Source organism: Callorhinchus milii, unplaced genomic scaffold (assembly GCF_018977255.1).
Source record: "Callorhinchus milii isolate IMCB2004 unplaced genomic scaffold, IMCB_Cmil_1.0 Scaffold17, whole genome shotgun sequence".
Taxonomy (NCBI): Eukaryota; Metazoa; Chordata; class Chondrichthyes; order Chimaeriformes; family Callorhinchidae; genus Callorhinchus; species Callorhinchus milii.
This window is the reverse complement of record NW_024704758.1, coordinates 1151809-1167175: the sequence shown is the minus strand read 5'-3', so window position 1 is coordinate 1167175 and position 15367 is coordinate 1151809. Positions and strand designations below refer to the sequence as shown.

Genomic DNA, 15367 nt, shown 5'->3' with positions numbered 1-15367 from the left:
GCTATGAGATGGTAAATATCATTTGAAAACCAGAGGCAACTTTCAACTGGTAAATAAAATGGTGGTTTTACTGTGTATTTCGGAGAGAATTAGAGGGGAAAATTAGTATCAGCCAAGGCTGTTTTGCATTTGGTAATTTGCTTTCCAACTTTCTCTCTTCGGGTCCTTTTTGTGGCCAAGACAAGGGCGAAAGCAGAGAGCCGGAGAGGTGATGGCAATGCCTTGCAATTCGGCGAAAAACTGAGTCTTAGGAACATGTCCTGAGCTGGAGCAAGTGAGCGCCATCCGATCTGGTCTGGATCAGTCAGTGTCAACCAAGCTGAGCTCCCGCCCTGTGCCAGGGTGATGGGACCTTGTCTGACTGAAATAATTCAGGTTTACCTGAATCCTCAGTTGATCACCAGATGTGTCTCAAGCTGACTTACTAACGTACCCGGGTTCGTTGAAGTCTGATTGGAACCAAAGGAGGCTCCAGGCAGGAGACTGGAGTAAAAGCAGCATTGTGACAAACAGCAGGATGTTCCTCGCTGTTGGAACTCCAGCAATACTGTACCTTCAGTACCCTGAGCCTTGAGAGGCGTGTAAATCCACTGGCTCCCCATCCCCTCAGAGAGTTCAAAATCCTTGCCCTTACTTTCAAGGCCCTCCATGGCTTTGATCCTTCCTACCTCTGAGATCTGCTGCCCCCATATCAACCGGTCTGCTCGCTCCGCTCAGCAGGCTCTGGCCTGTTCCACGTCCCCCGCCCACCCTACCATACCATCGGTGGTCAGGCCTTCAGCCTTTCTGCCCCCACCTTCTGGACCTCCATCCCACAGTCCCTTCGCTTTGCTCCTTCCCTTGCCTCCTTCAAGGCCTCCTCTTCGACCACGCCTTTGGCCAACCTCCTGCCCCTAACTCCCCCTGCCCTCCAACCTTCCTGATCCCAACCTCCTACTCGGGTCCAAATCCCTGACTGTCCAGTGCCTTGGGACGTCCTCCTGACGTGAGATGTTGTTATAAATGTGGAACGCCGTTTGGATTATCTTCAGCCTGGAGATGGGTTCCTGTCATGACGCTAAAACCAAATACTGTGTGAATGACAGTCGGGCAGTATGTGATTGTTACGGGTTTACCTCTGCATTAACGTTACAGCCGGAGGAGACTCTTTGCTGTGCGGGTTTGTTGTATATATTTTCTGTATTAAATGTACCTCTATTTTCGGATCACTTGTTCAGCTGGTACCCCAGGATGGAGGACGAGGAGTAAATTTACTGGCGCTCCACTCCTGTCGCTCAAACCCTGCCAGTGGATTGAGGACCCTAATCTAGTTTGTAGATGTCAAGGGATGGAAACCGAACCAAATGATCCAAATACTGACGTGATACACCTGCGAAAGACGCTCACAGTAATAATAATCCTCACATTTGATACGGCGCCTGATCACGTCTTTGAGACGTCTCAATGCGCTTCACAGAATATACTGTCAAATGAATTTACTGCATATTTTGTGGGCGGAACGAGGCAGCCAATTGCGCACAGCAGCGTCCCACAAACAGGCGTGGATTGAGTGACCAAACTGTTATTTTGTTTTATTTTTTATTTGGAGTATTACCCCCCGGAAAAGCGATCTGCCGAATGACTAACAACCGGGTTCCTACTCACTACTGGTAAACAGAGGTGTGTGGAGTAAGGAAACTTGCCCAATGTTTCGTCCTGTTCAGGAATCGAACCCGGGTCCTCTCACTTGCGAGGCGAGCGTTCTACCCACTGAGCTACAGGACTTCAGAATGAGCCGACTTTCACTCACTTGCTCAAATCTCCACCTCCGGACACTGCCTTCAGAAACAGATTCTGAATTGGATACAGGACCTTAGTACATCAAAACATCTCAAACATCACGTCAGAGGTTTAATAAACTAATGATCCTTGCAACTGACATACAGCGCCTTTCACACTGAAGGGGGACGTCTCAAAGTGTTTCACAGGAATTACTGTAAGGTGCAGTGACTGCTTTCGCAGGTTACAGTAAGCAACAGGGACTTTTTATAGTTTAATCAACTGACTGCTTCCTGATTGAGTCTCAGCCAGGACTATGAATAAAGCCGGTGACAATGCAGTGTTTACAGTAACAAGACTTTCTGTCTGACTTTTGAGACGCGTGAGCTGGCATGATTTAATGTGTCTTTCCCAGTGAGCGTGGAGGATGTTATGAGAGTGGATAGTTCCAGTGGAGGAGCTAACCGCACTCCAGATGTGATGTGTGCTGAACGGCCAGGGCTGCAGATTTCCACATCGGCAGGCTTGTTGGAGGGAGAACAGCTGATCCAGATTATTTTAATTGTTTTTCTGAGCGCAGATCGCGAGTCATGGTTTACTTAATGCGCCAGTGACTAACGCTGCTCCCTCCGCTCAGCGGCATCGGGCCTGCTTCACGTTCCCCGCCTCTCTCGTCCCAACATTGGCAGGCGGGCCTTCAGCCTCCCTGCCCCCATCCTCGGGGAACGACATCCCACATTCCCTCTGCCTCGCCCCCTCCCTTGCCTCCTTCAAGACTATCTCAAGACCTTCCTCTTCGACCGTGCCTTCGGTCATTTGTTTAGAATTTAACCCCCTTTAATCAATCGCTGGCCGCTATACAAATGTAACCTGTTGTTATGCTATAAGCAGGATATCTAACGTGTTTCAGCAGACACGTTGCAGAAGACAGGAAAGCAAAAGAACAACATTTCCTTAAGAGCTCGCGGCCATTTCCCCCCCCCCCCCCCACATCCCGGAGAAACCCCGGCCAACAAAACCCACGGTGCTCAGCTGATTTGTTTCATCAAACTCCTGCTGCATGAACAATGGCACACCATGGGAACAGGAGGAGGCCATTCAGCCCCTTGAGCCTGTTCCGCCATGCTACAAGATCACGGCTGATCTGTAACTCAACTCCAATTACCTGCCCTTGCCCCATATCCCTTGATACCCTGATCAGGCTCACAAAAATGGTTTTGATCGCCCCCCCACCCCCTGACTCCACACACAGCCTTTTGCATAAGGAGAGTTCCAGATTTCCCCTCAACTTTGTGTGGGTGAAAAACTACCTCCTGATTTCCCTCCTAAATGGCCTGGCTTGAATTTTAAGCCAATGCTCCCTTGTTGTGGGTTTACCAGACAGGCAGTGGGGGCTCGGGGGAAAGAATATTAACAGGAAGGTACCTCAGTATCAGAGCCACTGAACTTTGTGGCCATGAACTCCAAAGCGGGAGGAATCTGCCCCTCGTCCCCCAGTAAACAAGCTCGGATAAAGTCTTCACTGTTTTATCAGAAATCACCTCGAACAATCATAGAATTATACAGCACAGAAGGAGGCCATTCGCCCCATCGTGTCAGTGCCAGTTCTTTGAAAAGAGCTTCCAAAAGAGCTTCAAACCCACTCCCCCGCTCTCTCCCCATAGCCCTGATCAACCCCACTCCCCCCTCTCTCCCCATAGCCCTGATCAACCCCACTCCCCCGCTCTCTCCCCATAGCCCTGATCAACCCCACTCCCCCGCTCTCTCCCCATAGCCCTGATCAACCCCACTCCCCCCTCTCTCCCCATAGCCCTGATCAACCCCACTCCCCCCGCTCTCTCCCCATAGCCCTGATCAACCACACTCCCCCGCTCTCTCCCCATAGCCCTGATCAACCCCACTCCCCGCTCTCTCCCATAGCCCCGATCAACCCCACTCCCCCCTTCTCTCCCCATAGCCCTGATCAACCCCACTCCCCGCTCTCTCCCCATAGCCGATCAACCCACTCCCCCGCTCTCTCCCATAGCCCTGATCAACCCCACTCCCCGCTCTCCCCCATAGCCCTGATCAACCCCACTCCCCGCTCTCTCCCATAGCCCTGATCAATCCCACTCCCCCACTCTCTCCCCATAGCCCTGATCAACCCACTCCCCCACTCTCTCTCCCTCCCCATAGCCCTGATCAACCCCACTCCCCCGCTCTCTCCCCATAGCTCTGATCAACCCCACTCCCCCGCTCTCTCCCCATAGCCCTGCAAACTTGTCCTCCCCAAATAATTATCTAATTCTCTCTTAAAAGTTGTAATCGAATCGGCTTCCACCAGACAATGCATTTCAGTTCCCAACAACTCACTGTGTGAAAAAATTTCTCACCTCCCATTGCCTTTAACAACTATTTTAATTCGGCGTCCTCGGGTTACTGACCCACCCGCCAGTGGAAATAGTTTCTATTCTTATAATTTACACCAACAATGCTGGTATAAATAGCTGAACGAGCAGACCGGAAGTCTAACTGATCTGAAGCCCTCACAAGCTGCACACAACTGGGATTTGCTTTGGGTTCCTGCAGAAAACAGCCGGAGAAAGTTTTCGTTAAAAACAAAACTGAACGTTACTATCTTTTCCCCAAGTGACCAGTTACTGCTAGTTACTGGTATCATTGCTAACTACTATCATTGATACAGCTCAAACACCACCTGTTAATTAGAATCTTAGTTTCAAAGCAGCTGAAAATGACACTCCCCCGCTCTCTCCGATCGTCCCATCGCTAGTCTGGCACCTTCATGCGAATACTGTATCATTTCAAGTTCCTTACTCCACACGCCTCTGTTTCCCTCGTAGTTAGTAGGAACCTGGTTGTTAGTCGGTTGGAGGATTGCTTTCCAGGGGTAATAATCCCTAGAAAAAAATGTGGTCACCCGACCCACGGCTGTTTGTGGGATGCTGCCGCGCGCAAACGGCTGCTGCGTTTCGTCCACAAAATACAGTCAAATCCACTTCACAGTATATTCCGTGAACGCGTTGAGACGTCTGAACAATGCGATAAGGCGCTGTATCAAATGCAAGGCTTATTATTATTGCCATGGAACCAACTCCAGGCTGCAACTGTACCTCTGGCAGAACAGCCTAGCAGTGGGGGAGTTTTTGGAGTAAATATTATGATAGTACGGTAGGCAACGCAGAATGCTTTACACAACCAGGTGAACCTCTTTGATGTAGAACTCTAGTGGAACTCTCTCTCCTAATCCCTCCGCCTTGCCACCTCCTTCCCCAATTTTAGATCACGCCTGAAGACCTTCCTCTTCGACCGTGCCTACGGTCACCTCCTCCATCCCTCCGCCCGGCTCTGCGACAGGCTACGCCACCGTTAAGCGCTCCGAGATGTGGAGAGCGCTATATAAACACAAGTTGCTGTTATCATAATCCTTGCATTGGATAGAGCCTTATCACATCTTCGAGGCATCTCGAAGCTCTTCACAGAATACAGTGTAAAGTGGAATTGACTGTATATTTGAGGGCACAGGTTCAGGATGGGAAAGGGCAGGGTTTAGCCAGACCGGAAAGGAGAGATGCCACAGGTCATTTTCACACAAAGGAACAGGATTTCAGCCAAGCGGGAAAAGCAGGAAGTGGGAGAAATGCGAGCGGGAGAAAGAGAATGAACCAAGTCGCTAAAAAAAGTGCCAATGGAGCTCGCTCTGAGCAAGCGCTGGCACACACAAACACACACACACAACGTGGACAAAGCTGGAGCTGAAGATAAAGCAGAGATCTTGAACTCTGCAGAAAAGTAAAAACAAGAAAGCCTTCGAAACAATTCAGGGAAACGGAACGGGCGGGAGATTAGAATTAGGAGATAGCGCAAGGGTAAGTAGCGGGTAAAGGGCATCGGGAAAAGGAAATTGTCGCGGGCATGAAGGGAAATGAAGGCGTCCTTAGAGCAGGGTATGCACTGAAGTGGGGACTCGCTAACAGTCTGTTGCAGCAACGGAAATTATCGGCATGACATCAAAGTCTTGTAGCTCAGTGGTGAGAGCGCTCGCCTCGCAAGCGAGAGGTCCTGGGTTCGATACCCGGGCAGGGCAAAACGAAACGTTGGGCAAGTTTCCTTGCCCCACACGCCTCTGTTTATCCGGTTGTTAGTCGATTGGTGGATCGCTTTTCTGGGGGGTAATAATCCCTTCAAAAATATAAAATATTAATAATAATTTGGTCACTCAATCCACGACTGTTTGTGGGGACATCGCTGGGCGCAATTGGCTGCCGCGTTTCGCCCACAAAATATACAGTTATTACACTTTACAGTGTATCCTGTGAAACGCTTTGAGACGTCTCGAAGACGTGATGAGACACTGCATCAAACGCAAGGATTATTATTATTATTATTAAAATAAGAGACTGATGCGAAAGGTGTCGGTATCCTGGGTGAAGCATCGAGTCGTACTTGGGTTACTCATCGTGGATCAAGTAAAGACACTGACAATCAGCTGCTGAAAGATGACTATCATATCGATCATTTAGGTCAAACGTCACAAACACCTTGACAACAGCTCCATCTTAATCGCACGGCCCCCTCTCCCCTCCCCTCCCCACCACCCCCTCCCCATCGTGACGTTTTAATCAACTTTGTCGGCTCCCGATCCACACACGCTGCAGGTGGCAGTTAAGACGCAAATCAAGCTTTGGCAGCCCGCCAACAGGTGTGAGTCTGTAGACAGATGCGGCAAATGGGACAAGGCCCAGCTTGGGATTGAAGAAATACCTTGGTAACTGAGAAGACGTCTCCAGTCCTGGCCCAATGGCCTCTTTTCCCATCCGCGCCTCCTGAAATTTGTATGATTGTACCTGGGGCAGCCGTGACCCCAGGGTTGACTTCATTCTGTGTCCCGCGGTTGGTTGGTTGGTTGGTCGGTCGGTCGGTTGGTTTGCTTATAGGCTCCTCAATAATAATTGTGCAACATTGGAATGAATGTGAGAACATGATTATCTAGTGCAGTGGTTACAAGGACCTTCTCAGCCAGCTGGCCTACACTTCCCCTTTGCCCAAGTCCTTCACCTACCCCGACCCACAGCACAAGCGAAGTCACACCATGAAAGGTTCACCCACCCCCCTCCACCTCTCCCACTCACAGCCCACTGTCTGCCGAGCGTGGCTGGAAGTCCTCCTTCCTTCTCCAGTTCATGTCCAGCCTGGCCATGACCTCGCAGCGCACCAGGAGGGCATCGTCCCTCACGTATGAGTGCTGCCTCAGCATGTGCAGGGGCATGAAGGTCACGTACCCAAAGCCTTTGGGGTTGCGAGGCACCGTGGGCCTCTGGAAGGCCGCCAGCTCGGGCTTGCTCTCCATGATCTCCTCGTGGTTGTGCTTGACGGAGCCCTCGGACTGGTCGATGATGGACAAGCGGATGGTGCCCTGGAAGGGCCAGGGCAGGTAGGTGTCGTACTCGCCCTGCATGGTGTGCACGAAGAGGGAAATGTAGTTTGAACAGCGTTGGGCGCTGGGCGTCTGCAGGTGCATTCGTAGGCACAGTTTGTAGCCGGGTTTCCCCGTGTAGAAGCCTCGACTGTGCAGCACCACAGGCTGGTCCTCCCCCTGCGCCCTCAGGTGGTGGCTGAAGTTCTCCACCTTCCAGATGAAGATGCCGTTGCACTGCTGAGCCTCAAGCTCCGACACCCTCTCCTCCAGGGCTCGGTTGCGGCGCTTGAGGTCTCCCACCTGCCCGCACTGGGTCTCCATCTTGGCCGTCAGCTCCCGGATCTGGTGGTCCTGACGCACCAGGCGTCCCTCCAGGTGCTGGAGGGTCTCCTTCAGGTGCTGCACGGCCGGGGGGCAGTCGCAGGGCGGGAGCTGGGAAGGTAACAGGGAGCCTGGCAGCAAGGGCAGGAAGGAACCGTCCAGGTCCACAATCTCGGTGCAGGAGGCTTGGGAGCTCATGCTTCTCAGGGTCTGTGCCATCAACCTCATGTGGGCCTGTGTGAAGTCCTGGAGGTGCATGGCTAATGCGTGTCTCTGCATCTGCACGACACCAGGACAGACAACGTTCAGCTTTAGTTCGTTAGTTAGTTCATTAGTCTAGTCTCAGTCAACCCTAGCGCAGGACAAACTAAACGTTACCTTCATTAAGCTCTTTGAGACGGATCGAAGACGCAATAAGGCTCTGTATCAGATGCAAGGATTATTATTATGGAGCCCTGTAACTCGGTGGTCAGCGCCCTCACCTCGCAAGCGAGGGTTCGATTACCAGGCAGGGCAAAACCTTAAGCAACTTTCCTTACTCCACGAGCCTCTGTTTACCTAGCGGTAGGTAGGAAGCGGGTTGTTAAGTCGATTGGTGAATCGCTTTTCCCGTGGCTAATAATCCCTTCAAAAAAAATAAAAATAATAATACTTTGGTCACTCAATCCACGACTGTTTGTGGGTCGCTGCTGTGCGCAATTGGCTGCCACATTTCACCCCCAAAATGTACAGTCACTACACTTTGCAGTATATTCTGTGAAGCGCTTTGTGATAAGGCGCCGTATCAAATGCAAGGATTATTGTTATCATCATATGTTGACACTCACCTTCTCTGGGCAGCCAAACATGCTGAAGGTGCAGGGCATGGGCGCCTTGGGACAGTCCAGGTCATAGTGGTTCGGCATCTGCGTGAGAGTAGAAACGAAACAGTGAAGCCGGGGATGAAAGGGAACAGGGGTTGGGTGTCCTCGCTGCCTCCGCTTTGGTTGTCCTGTTGCCTCTGAACACTCGGGAGGTCCCTAACATCCAAAGGCCTGAATCTCTCTCTCTCTCTCTGCCTCAGGCCACATGAAGTACCGTCACTCAGCAATGGAAATCTCAACTAACAGTTGCGCTCGCAAAGGGAGCTCCTTGCGACATCGCTAATTCAAGGAAACTTGGCCTCTTCCTACCTCCAATTATCCAACAACATATTGCATTTATACAGCGCCTTTCATGTGAGGAGGATGTCCTGATTATGCCAGGTTTACATCCCTTGCCTGGCCCCAAATTTTCCCCCAAATTCAGCCGTTTACGTGCAGCACGTGGCTGCCGAGGACTGGACACTGCGTTTTGGGCAAGTCACAAAATTCACTCCATTCCCGAGTCACGGCACTTTACAGTAAACCCTGTGAAGCACGTTTTGAGACGTGTGAGATGAGGCGCTGTGTGAAACGCGAGGGTTGCTATCGACTCTTATGACGATTTTTGTGAAAAAACAAGCGTTTCAAGTTGTTGTTGTTCAGGCAGTTGTTCTCACTCACCTGTTCGCGGATCAGCTCCATGTTACAGTATTCACAGGTTACGTTGGCGAGTGGACAGTTCAGGTTATGGCCCTGAGACAGAAACAGAGGGGAGATTTCAGCACCGGAAGTGGGAACGATTAGACCATAAGAACATAAAAAACGCTGGACCAACAAAGACCAAGGTCCATTTAGTTCGCCTTCCCCTTTCCTGGCGGTCGCAGGCATATATGTCCCGAACTCCCTGTGTATTATACCCCATGATGTTATTACCTAAAAGAAAATTATCTCATCTGTGTTTGAAGGAATCAACATTTCTTGCTTCAACCATCTCCCCAGGGAGCCTGTTCCACAGGTTCACTATTCACTATAGGTTAGAAGCAGATACCACACCCTCGCTCCTCACTGCTCTTCAACGTCACACGGAGTGTGAAAGGAATAAAGTGCTTTCAGACGATTTGATACAGTGATGTAAGTATTAATGTGTGTGAGTGTGTATGTCAGGCAATATAAGCTGATGGTACAATCTTAAAGTGGGTGAAGTTGGCAGGACAGATAGATAAAGCTGTTAAAAAAGCACACGGGATACTAGGCTTTATAAATAGGGGCATAGAATACAAAAGTCAGGAAGTTATGATGAATCTTTATAAAACACTGGTGAGGCCTCAGCGAGAGACTGTGTCCAGTTCTGGACCCCACACTTTAGGAAGGATGTCAAGGCATTGGAGAGGGTGCAGAGGAGATTTCCCAGGATGGTACCAGGAATGAGGGACTTCAGTTATCAGGAGAGGTAGAGAAGCTATGATTATTCTCCTTGGAGCAGAGAAGGTTAAGAGGAAACTTAATAGAAGTTTTCAAAATTATGAGGGGATTCGATAAGGTGAACAAGGAGAAACTATTTCCACTGGCGGGTGGGTCGGTAACCCGAGGACACTGATTTAAAATAGTTGTTAAAAGAAACTGAGGGGATGTGAGGAGAAATGTTTTCACACTGTGAGTTGTTTGGATCTGGAATGCATTGCTGGTGGAAGCCGGTTCGATAATAGCTTTTAAGAGAGAAGCAGATAATTATTTGGGGAGGACAAGTTTGTAGGGCAAAAGGGAGAGAGCGGGGGAGTGGGGTTGATTTGGAAGATCTTTACAAAAAGCCGGCACCGACACGATGGGCCGAATGGCCTCCTTCTGTGCTGTATAATTCTATGATTGTACATTAAGAACAATTGTGTGTGTATGTGTGTGTGTATATATATGTGTGTGTGTGTGAGTGGGGGGAAATTTCAGGCTTTGGGAGGGGGAGGAGAGACGTGCTGTATGATTGTGTGTGACAGTGCGTGTGTTTGTGAGAGTGTGTGAGAGTGTGTGTGTGTGTGAGAAAGTGTGTGTGTGTGTACATGGTGTGTGTACGTGTTGGTGTATGTATGTATGTTGGTGTGTGTGTTGGTGTGATGAGTGTGTCTATGTGTTGGTGTGTATGTGTGTTGGTGTATGTGCGGGCGTGTGTACGCGTTGGTGTGTCTATGTGTGTTGGTGTGCGTATGTATGTTGGTGTGTGTGTTGGTGTATGTGTTGATGTGTGTGTGTGGGGGTGGGGAGGGAAGAGCTGGTGGAAGTGCTCACGTGCCTGGATGTCCTGGTACGGCATGAGCATGGCACAGTTGGCACAGGAGACTGGCCGCTTGGGGCACTTGGAGTCCGTGTGTTCCTTCAGGTCCTTCTTCAACAACGCAGCATCGCACAGCAGGCACTCCACAAACGCATAGTCGCACTGCCCGCTCTTGTGATCCTGCACCGGGCACGAGAAACCAGTTACCACACCTCCTGCCCACTGATACCCCCTCCTCCACTGCCGTCGCCCCCTTCCCCAGTCTCCCCCCCCCCCCCCAACTCAGTCTCCCCGCTCCCCAGCCATCCTGTAGTGGAGTCTTGTAGTGTAGCAGTGTAGCCTCGCTCGCCTCGCAAGCAAGAGGACTCGGGCAGTTCGGGGCCAAAACCTGAGGCAAGTTTCCTTAATCAACTCACCTATGTTTACCGACAGTTAAGTCAGAACCCCGATTGGCGGGTTGCCTTTCCTGGGGTGAATAATCTCGCCCACAAAACACAGTCACTCAACTTTATCCTGTATTCTGTGAAGCGCTTTAAGACATCTCAACGACGTGATAAGGCGCGATATCAAGTGCAGGGATTATTATTATTTATTATTATTATAATTATCCAAGGCCTCTCTCTCCCCCCCCCCCCACCCCACACACACACACTGATTTAAAGCTGTGAAGATCAGACAGGTGGGCCCCACCTCCAAGTGACGTAGCTCCATCCTCTGGTAACAGCCCTTGTTGGGGCACTTGACCATCAGGGAGAGAATTTCCCTCTTGGCAAAATTATCCGGGAAAAGCTGCGTTTCAAGCAACATCTCATTGTCCACGGGACACTTCTGCCCGGCGTCTCTGCGATCAGACAGGAGAGAGACAGTTACATACAGCGCACACTCCACCCCTCTGTCAACCCCACTCCCCCTGTCAACCTCACTCCCCCCATCAACCCCACTCCCCGCGTCAGCCCCATTCCCATCAACCCCACTCCCCCCCTCATCACCGCCCCGCCCCGCCCCCCACCTGCATTTGATGCAGCACCTTATCACGTCTTCGAGACGTCTCGAAGCACTTCACAGAATGTACTGTAAAGTGCAGCGACTGTGTATTTTGCGGCCGAAATATCGGTCGATGCACCTCAGCGAGACTTTGCCGCGCACCGTGTCGGCCGCCTGCAGAAACACACAGTCACTGCGCTCGTCGCCAATTCCCCGTGAAGTTCTTCGAGGCGCTTCAGTGCTGTGAGGGCGCCGGGTCAAACGCAAGGAGATCGATTAAAAATGTCTATCGTCCATCTGGTCGCTGCCGCGACTCAATAGCTGATGTGACTGTGTCCTCCGGTGGCCACTGTAAGCACAGCAGTTTGTTACCGAGAAGCCGTCCAGAGAAACAAGTCAAGATGGAAGCGAGAGAGATGCCAAGCCTGGGGATTGTCGGAGGGGGAGAGAGAGAGAGAGAGAGAGAGAGGGGGGGGGGCTGAGGGAATCTCAGGGAGCAACATAGAGGAGACACTTACATAGATATTTGTGAGGTAAGGGCATCGAGGGACAATAATATTAATAATAATCCTCGCCTTTGATACAGCGCCTTATCACGTCTTTGAGACGTCTCGAAACGCTTCACGGTCTGCACTGCAAAGTGGAGTGACCGGGTATTTTGTGGGCGGAACCGGCAGCCCCGACTGCGCACGGCAGCGTCCCCGCAAAACAGTCGTGGGTTAAGTGACCACGTTTTGTTTCAAGAGGTTTTTCTTGGAAGGGTTTATTTTTTTCTTGAAGGCACGTGAGGCAAGGGCGGGCAATTGGAGTTGAGGTACAGATCAGCCGTGATCTTACAGAATAGCGGAACGGGCTCGAGGGGCTGAATGGCCTCCTCCTCTCCTGCTTCTAAGAGACAGGGACAGCTCATTGACCCAGGCCACTGACATCACTGAGGAGAGAGGGAGGAGAGAGGGGAGAGAGATGTAGGGGGGCGGGTGGGGGAGAGAGAACACGGTGAGAGAGGTAGAGAGGGAGGGGGAGAGAGAGGGGAGAAAGAGGGCGGAGAGGGCAGAGAGGGGAGGGAGAGGAGCTGAATCCTGGGCTGGGACTCTTCAGAGAGTCAGTGACAACGAGGAAACAGTGCGCTGTGTGTGTTGCATATCAACACCGAGGGCAATTGGACCAGTCTTTCTGCCCCCACCCTCTGGAACTCCTGGACCTCCTTCCCAGTCCCTCGGCCTCGCTCCTCCCTTCCCTTCCTCCCTCCCTCCCGCCCTCCTCGCTTCCTTAAAGCCACGTCTCAAAACCCTCCTCTTCCACCGCGCTTTCAGCCACCCTCACTGAACCCAACCCCCACCCCCCCACCACACCCCCGTCACCCAGCCCAAGCTTCTGACTCGGGCGGGAGGTGACGGCACAACCCGCTGCCCCACAGGCTGACAACACACCTGATGGACTTGACGATGCAGCCGCGACAGAACCTGTGCCCGCAGGGTGTCTGCACGGCCTCCCGCAGCGCCATCAGGCAGATCGGACACTCGTACTTGCTCTCCAGGGCCGGCTCGAAGTCCACGTCGTAGCCCTGCGTGTCCTCGGGGAGGGGCTGGGAGCACGGCCCATTGACCCCGCAATCCTCCTTCATCCCCACAGCGCAGGCCGCAGAGCAAGCGCTCTGGAACCCCCCCTCACAGGACAGGTCGTCCTCTACTTCATTCATCGGAGCCGTGGTGGGGGTAGGGGAGGTGTGTGGTTGGTGGTGGGGGGGGTGTGGGTGGGAGGGGATGCAGAGCCGGGCTCAGTTCCCCAAGCGGTACATCGTCCTGCAAAGTAAGGTCACAGTGTCAGTTTATCCCACAGTTGTATTGTCCCAACCCAACTCTCGCCCCCAACCTGCCCTGCACCCAGTGTTCCTCTTAACCCACCCATCCCAACCTGACCCCCTCCCACCCCCCACCCGCCCCTCCGCACCCAGCGCCCGGACCCCGTCACAAAGAATTGTATTTTCTAAGAACTGGCGTTGCAGGATGTGGTTTAAAGAGATGCCATCTCTTTCCGTTAGTCTACAGCTGAGAGGCCTGAGCCCACAATCCCTCTCGCAGTGGCTGTGGGGAACCAGGACAGCGGGACTCCGAGCCGGTCACTTGAAACCTAGTTTCCTGACCCAATCCAACTGACACTTTCTGTTCCTGAGCTAAGCGCGTGTTCGGAATCCTACTCGACCCCCGATATTGACCGTGCAGCTCTCTCATAATGGGACACACATTAATAATAAGAATAAAAATCCTCGCATTAGATACAGCGCTTTATCAGATCTTCGAGACGTCTCAAAGCGCTTCACAGGATTCACTGTAAAGTGAAGTGACTGTGTATTTTGTGGGCGAAACGTGGCAGCCAATTGCGCACCGCAGCGTCCCCACAAACAGTCGTGGATTGAGTGACCAATTTAGTATTTTTTTTCGGGGGGGAAGGTTTATTACCCCCAGAAAAGAGATCCGCCAATCGACTAACGACTGGGTTCCTACTTACTGCCGGGTAAACAGAGGCGTGTGGAGCGAGGAAACTTGCCCAAGGTTTCGCCCTGACCCGCCCGGGAATCGAACCCGGGTCCTCTCGCTTGCGAGGCGAGGGCTCTGACCGCTGAGCAACAGGACTCGACGTGGACATTTAACATGGATAGATTTACAGTGTAATATTCCTGACCTGCACAGGCACATCTGCATATATACCCCCCCCCCATACACTGAAGGAGGGAGGGAGTGTGGGGGAGACACAGAGAAAGAGAGGTGGGTGGGGATGGCGTGAGGGTGCAGGGAGTAGGGGGGAGAGGGCTGGAGTTTTTGTAGGATCGCAGGACACTCCCCCCTCCCTGTGACACACTCATGAAACTCAACCTGTTAAGACGATGAGAATCATAAAGACCTCAGAGTGGGGAGTAAAGTAATTTAAAGTAACAGAGGCAGCAGTAGGTTCCCATCATATCGTGGAATCACAGAATTACACAGCGCAGAAGGCGGCCATTCGGCCCATCGTGTCTGTGCGCTTCTTTGAAAAGAGCTTCCAAATCAACCCCACTCCCCCCGCGCTCTCCCCATAGCCCCGATCAACCCCACCCCCACCGCTCTCTCCCCATAGCCCTGATCAACCCCACTCCCCCCGCTCTCTCCCCATAGCCCCGATCAACCCCACTCCCCCCGCGCTCTCCCCATAGCCCCGATCAACCCCACTCCCCCCGCGCTCTCCCCATAGCCCCGATCAACCCCACCCCCACCGCTCTCTCCCCATAGCCCCAATCAACCCCACTCCCCCCCTCTCCCCATAGCCCCAATCAACCCCACTCCCCCCGCGCTCTCCCCATAGCCCCAATCAACCCCACTCCCCCCGCGCTCTCCCCATAGCCCCAATCAACCCCACTCCCCCCCCGCGCTCTCCCCATAGCCCTGATCAACCCCACTCCCCCCCACTCTCTCCCCATAGCCCTGATCAACCCCACTCCCCCGCGCTCTCCCCATAGCGCTGCAAACTTGTCCTCCCCAAATAATTATCTATTATTTGGTTCTCCGCTCTACACAAATCCTACTTAATCCATGAAGTTAATCACAAACATTTCGTCCACAAAATATAGTCAATTCACTTCATACTATATTCTGTGAAGCGCTTTGAGACGTCTCAAAGACGTGATAAGGCACTTTATATCAAATCTAAGAATTATTGTTAAGGCAAAGATTATTATTTTAATAACAACAACAAAATTACATGTGTACAGCGTCTTTCACAGGAGAACATCCCAAGATGCTGGACAGT

At 52.0% G+C, this 15367-nt stretch overlaps 1 protein-coding gene across 1 annotated transcript; it reads right to left on the bottom strand.

The window, feature by feature from the left end:
* Positions 1-6245: 6245 nt before the first annotated feature.
* Positions 6246-13322, bottom strand: traf6 (TNF receptor-associated factor 6). The gene is made up of 6 exons (XM_042341591.1): positions 13015-13322; positions 11291-11441; positions 10619-10780; positions 9019-9090; positions 8323-8400; positions 6246-7774 (listed from the first exon to the last, which is right to left on the bottom strand). The coding sequence occupies exons 1-6, from the start codon at positions 13281-13283 to the stop codon at positions 6884-6886; spliced, it is 1623 nt and encodes a 540-aa protein (XP_042197525.1). The 5' UTR covers positions 13284-13322; the 3' UTR covers positions 6246-6883.
* Between the last annotated feature and the right edge of the window lie 2045 nt (positions 13323-15367).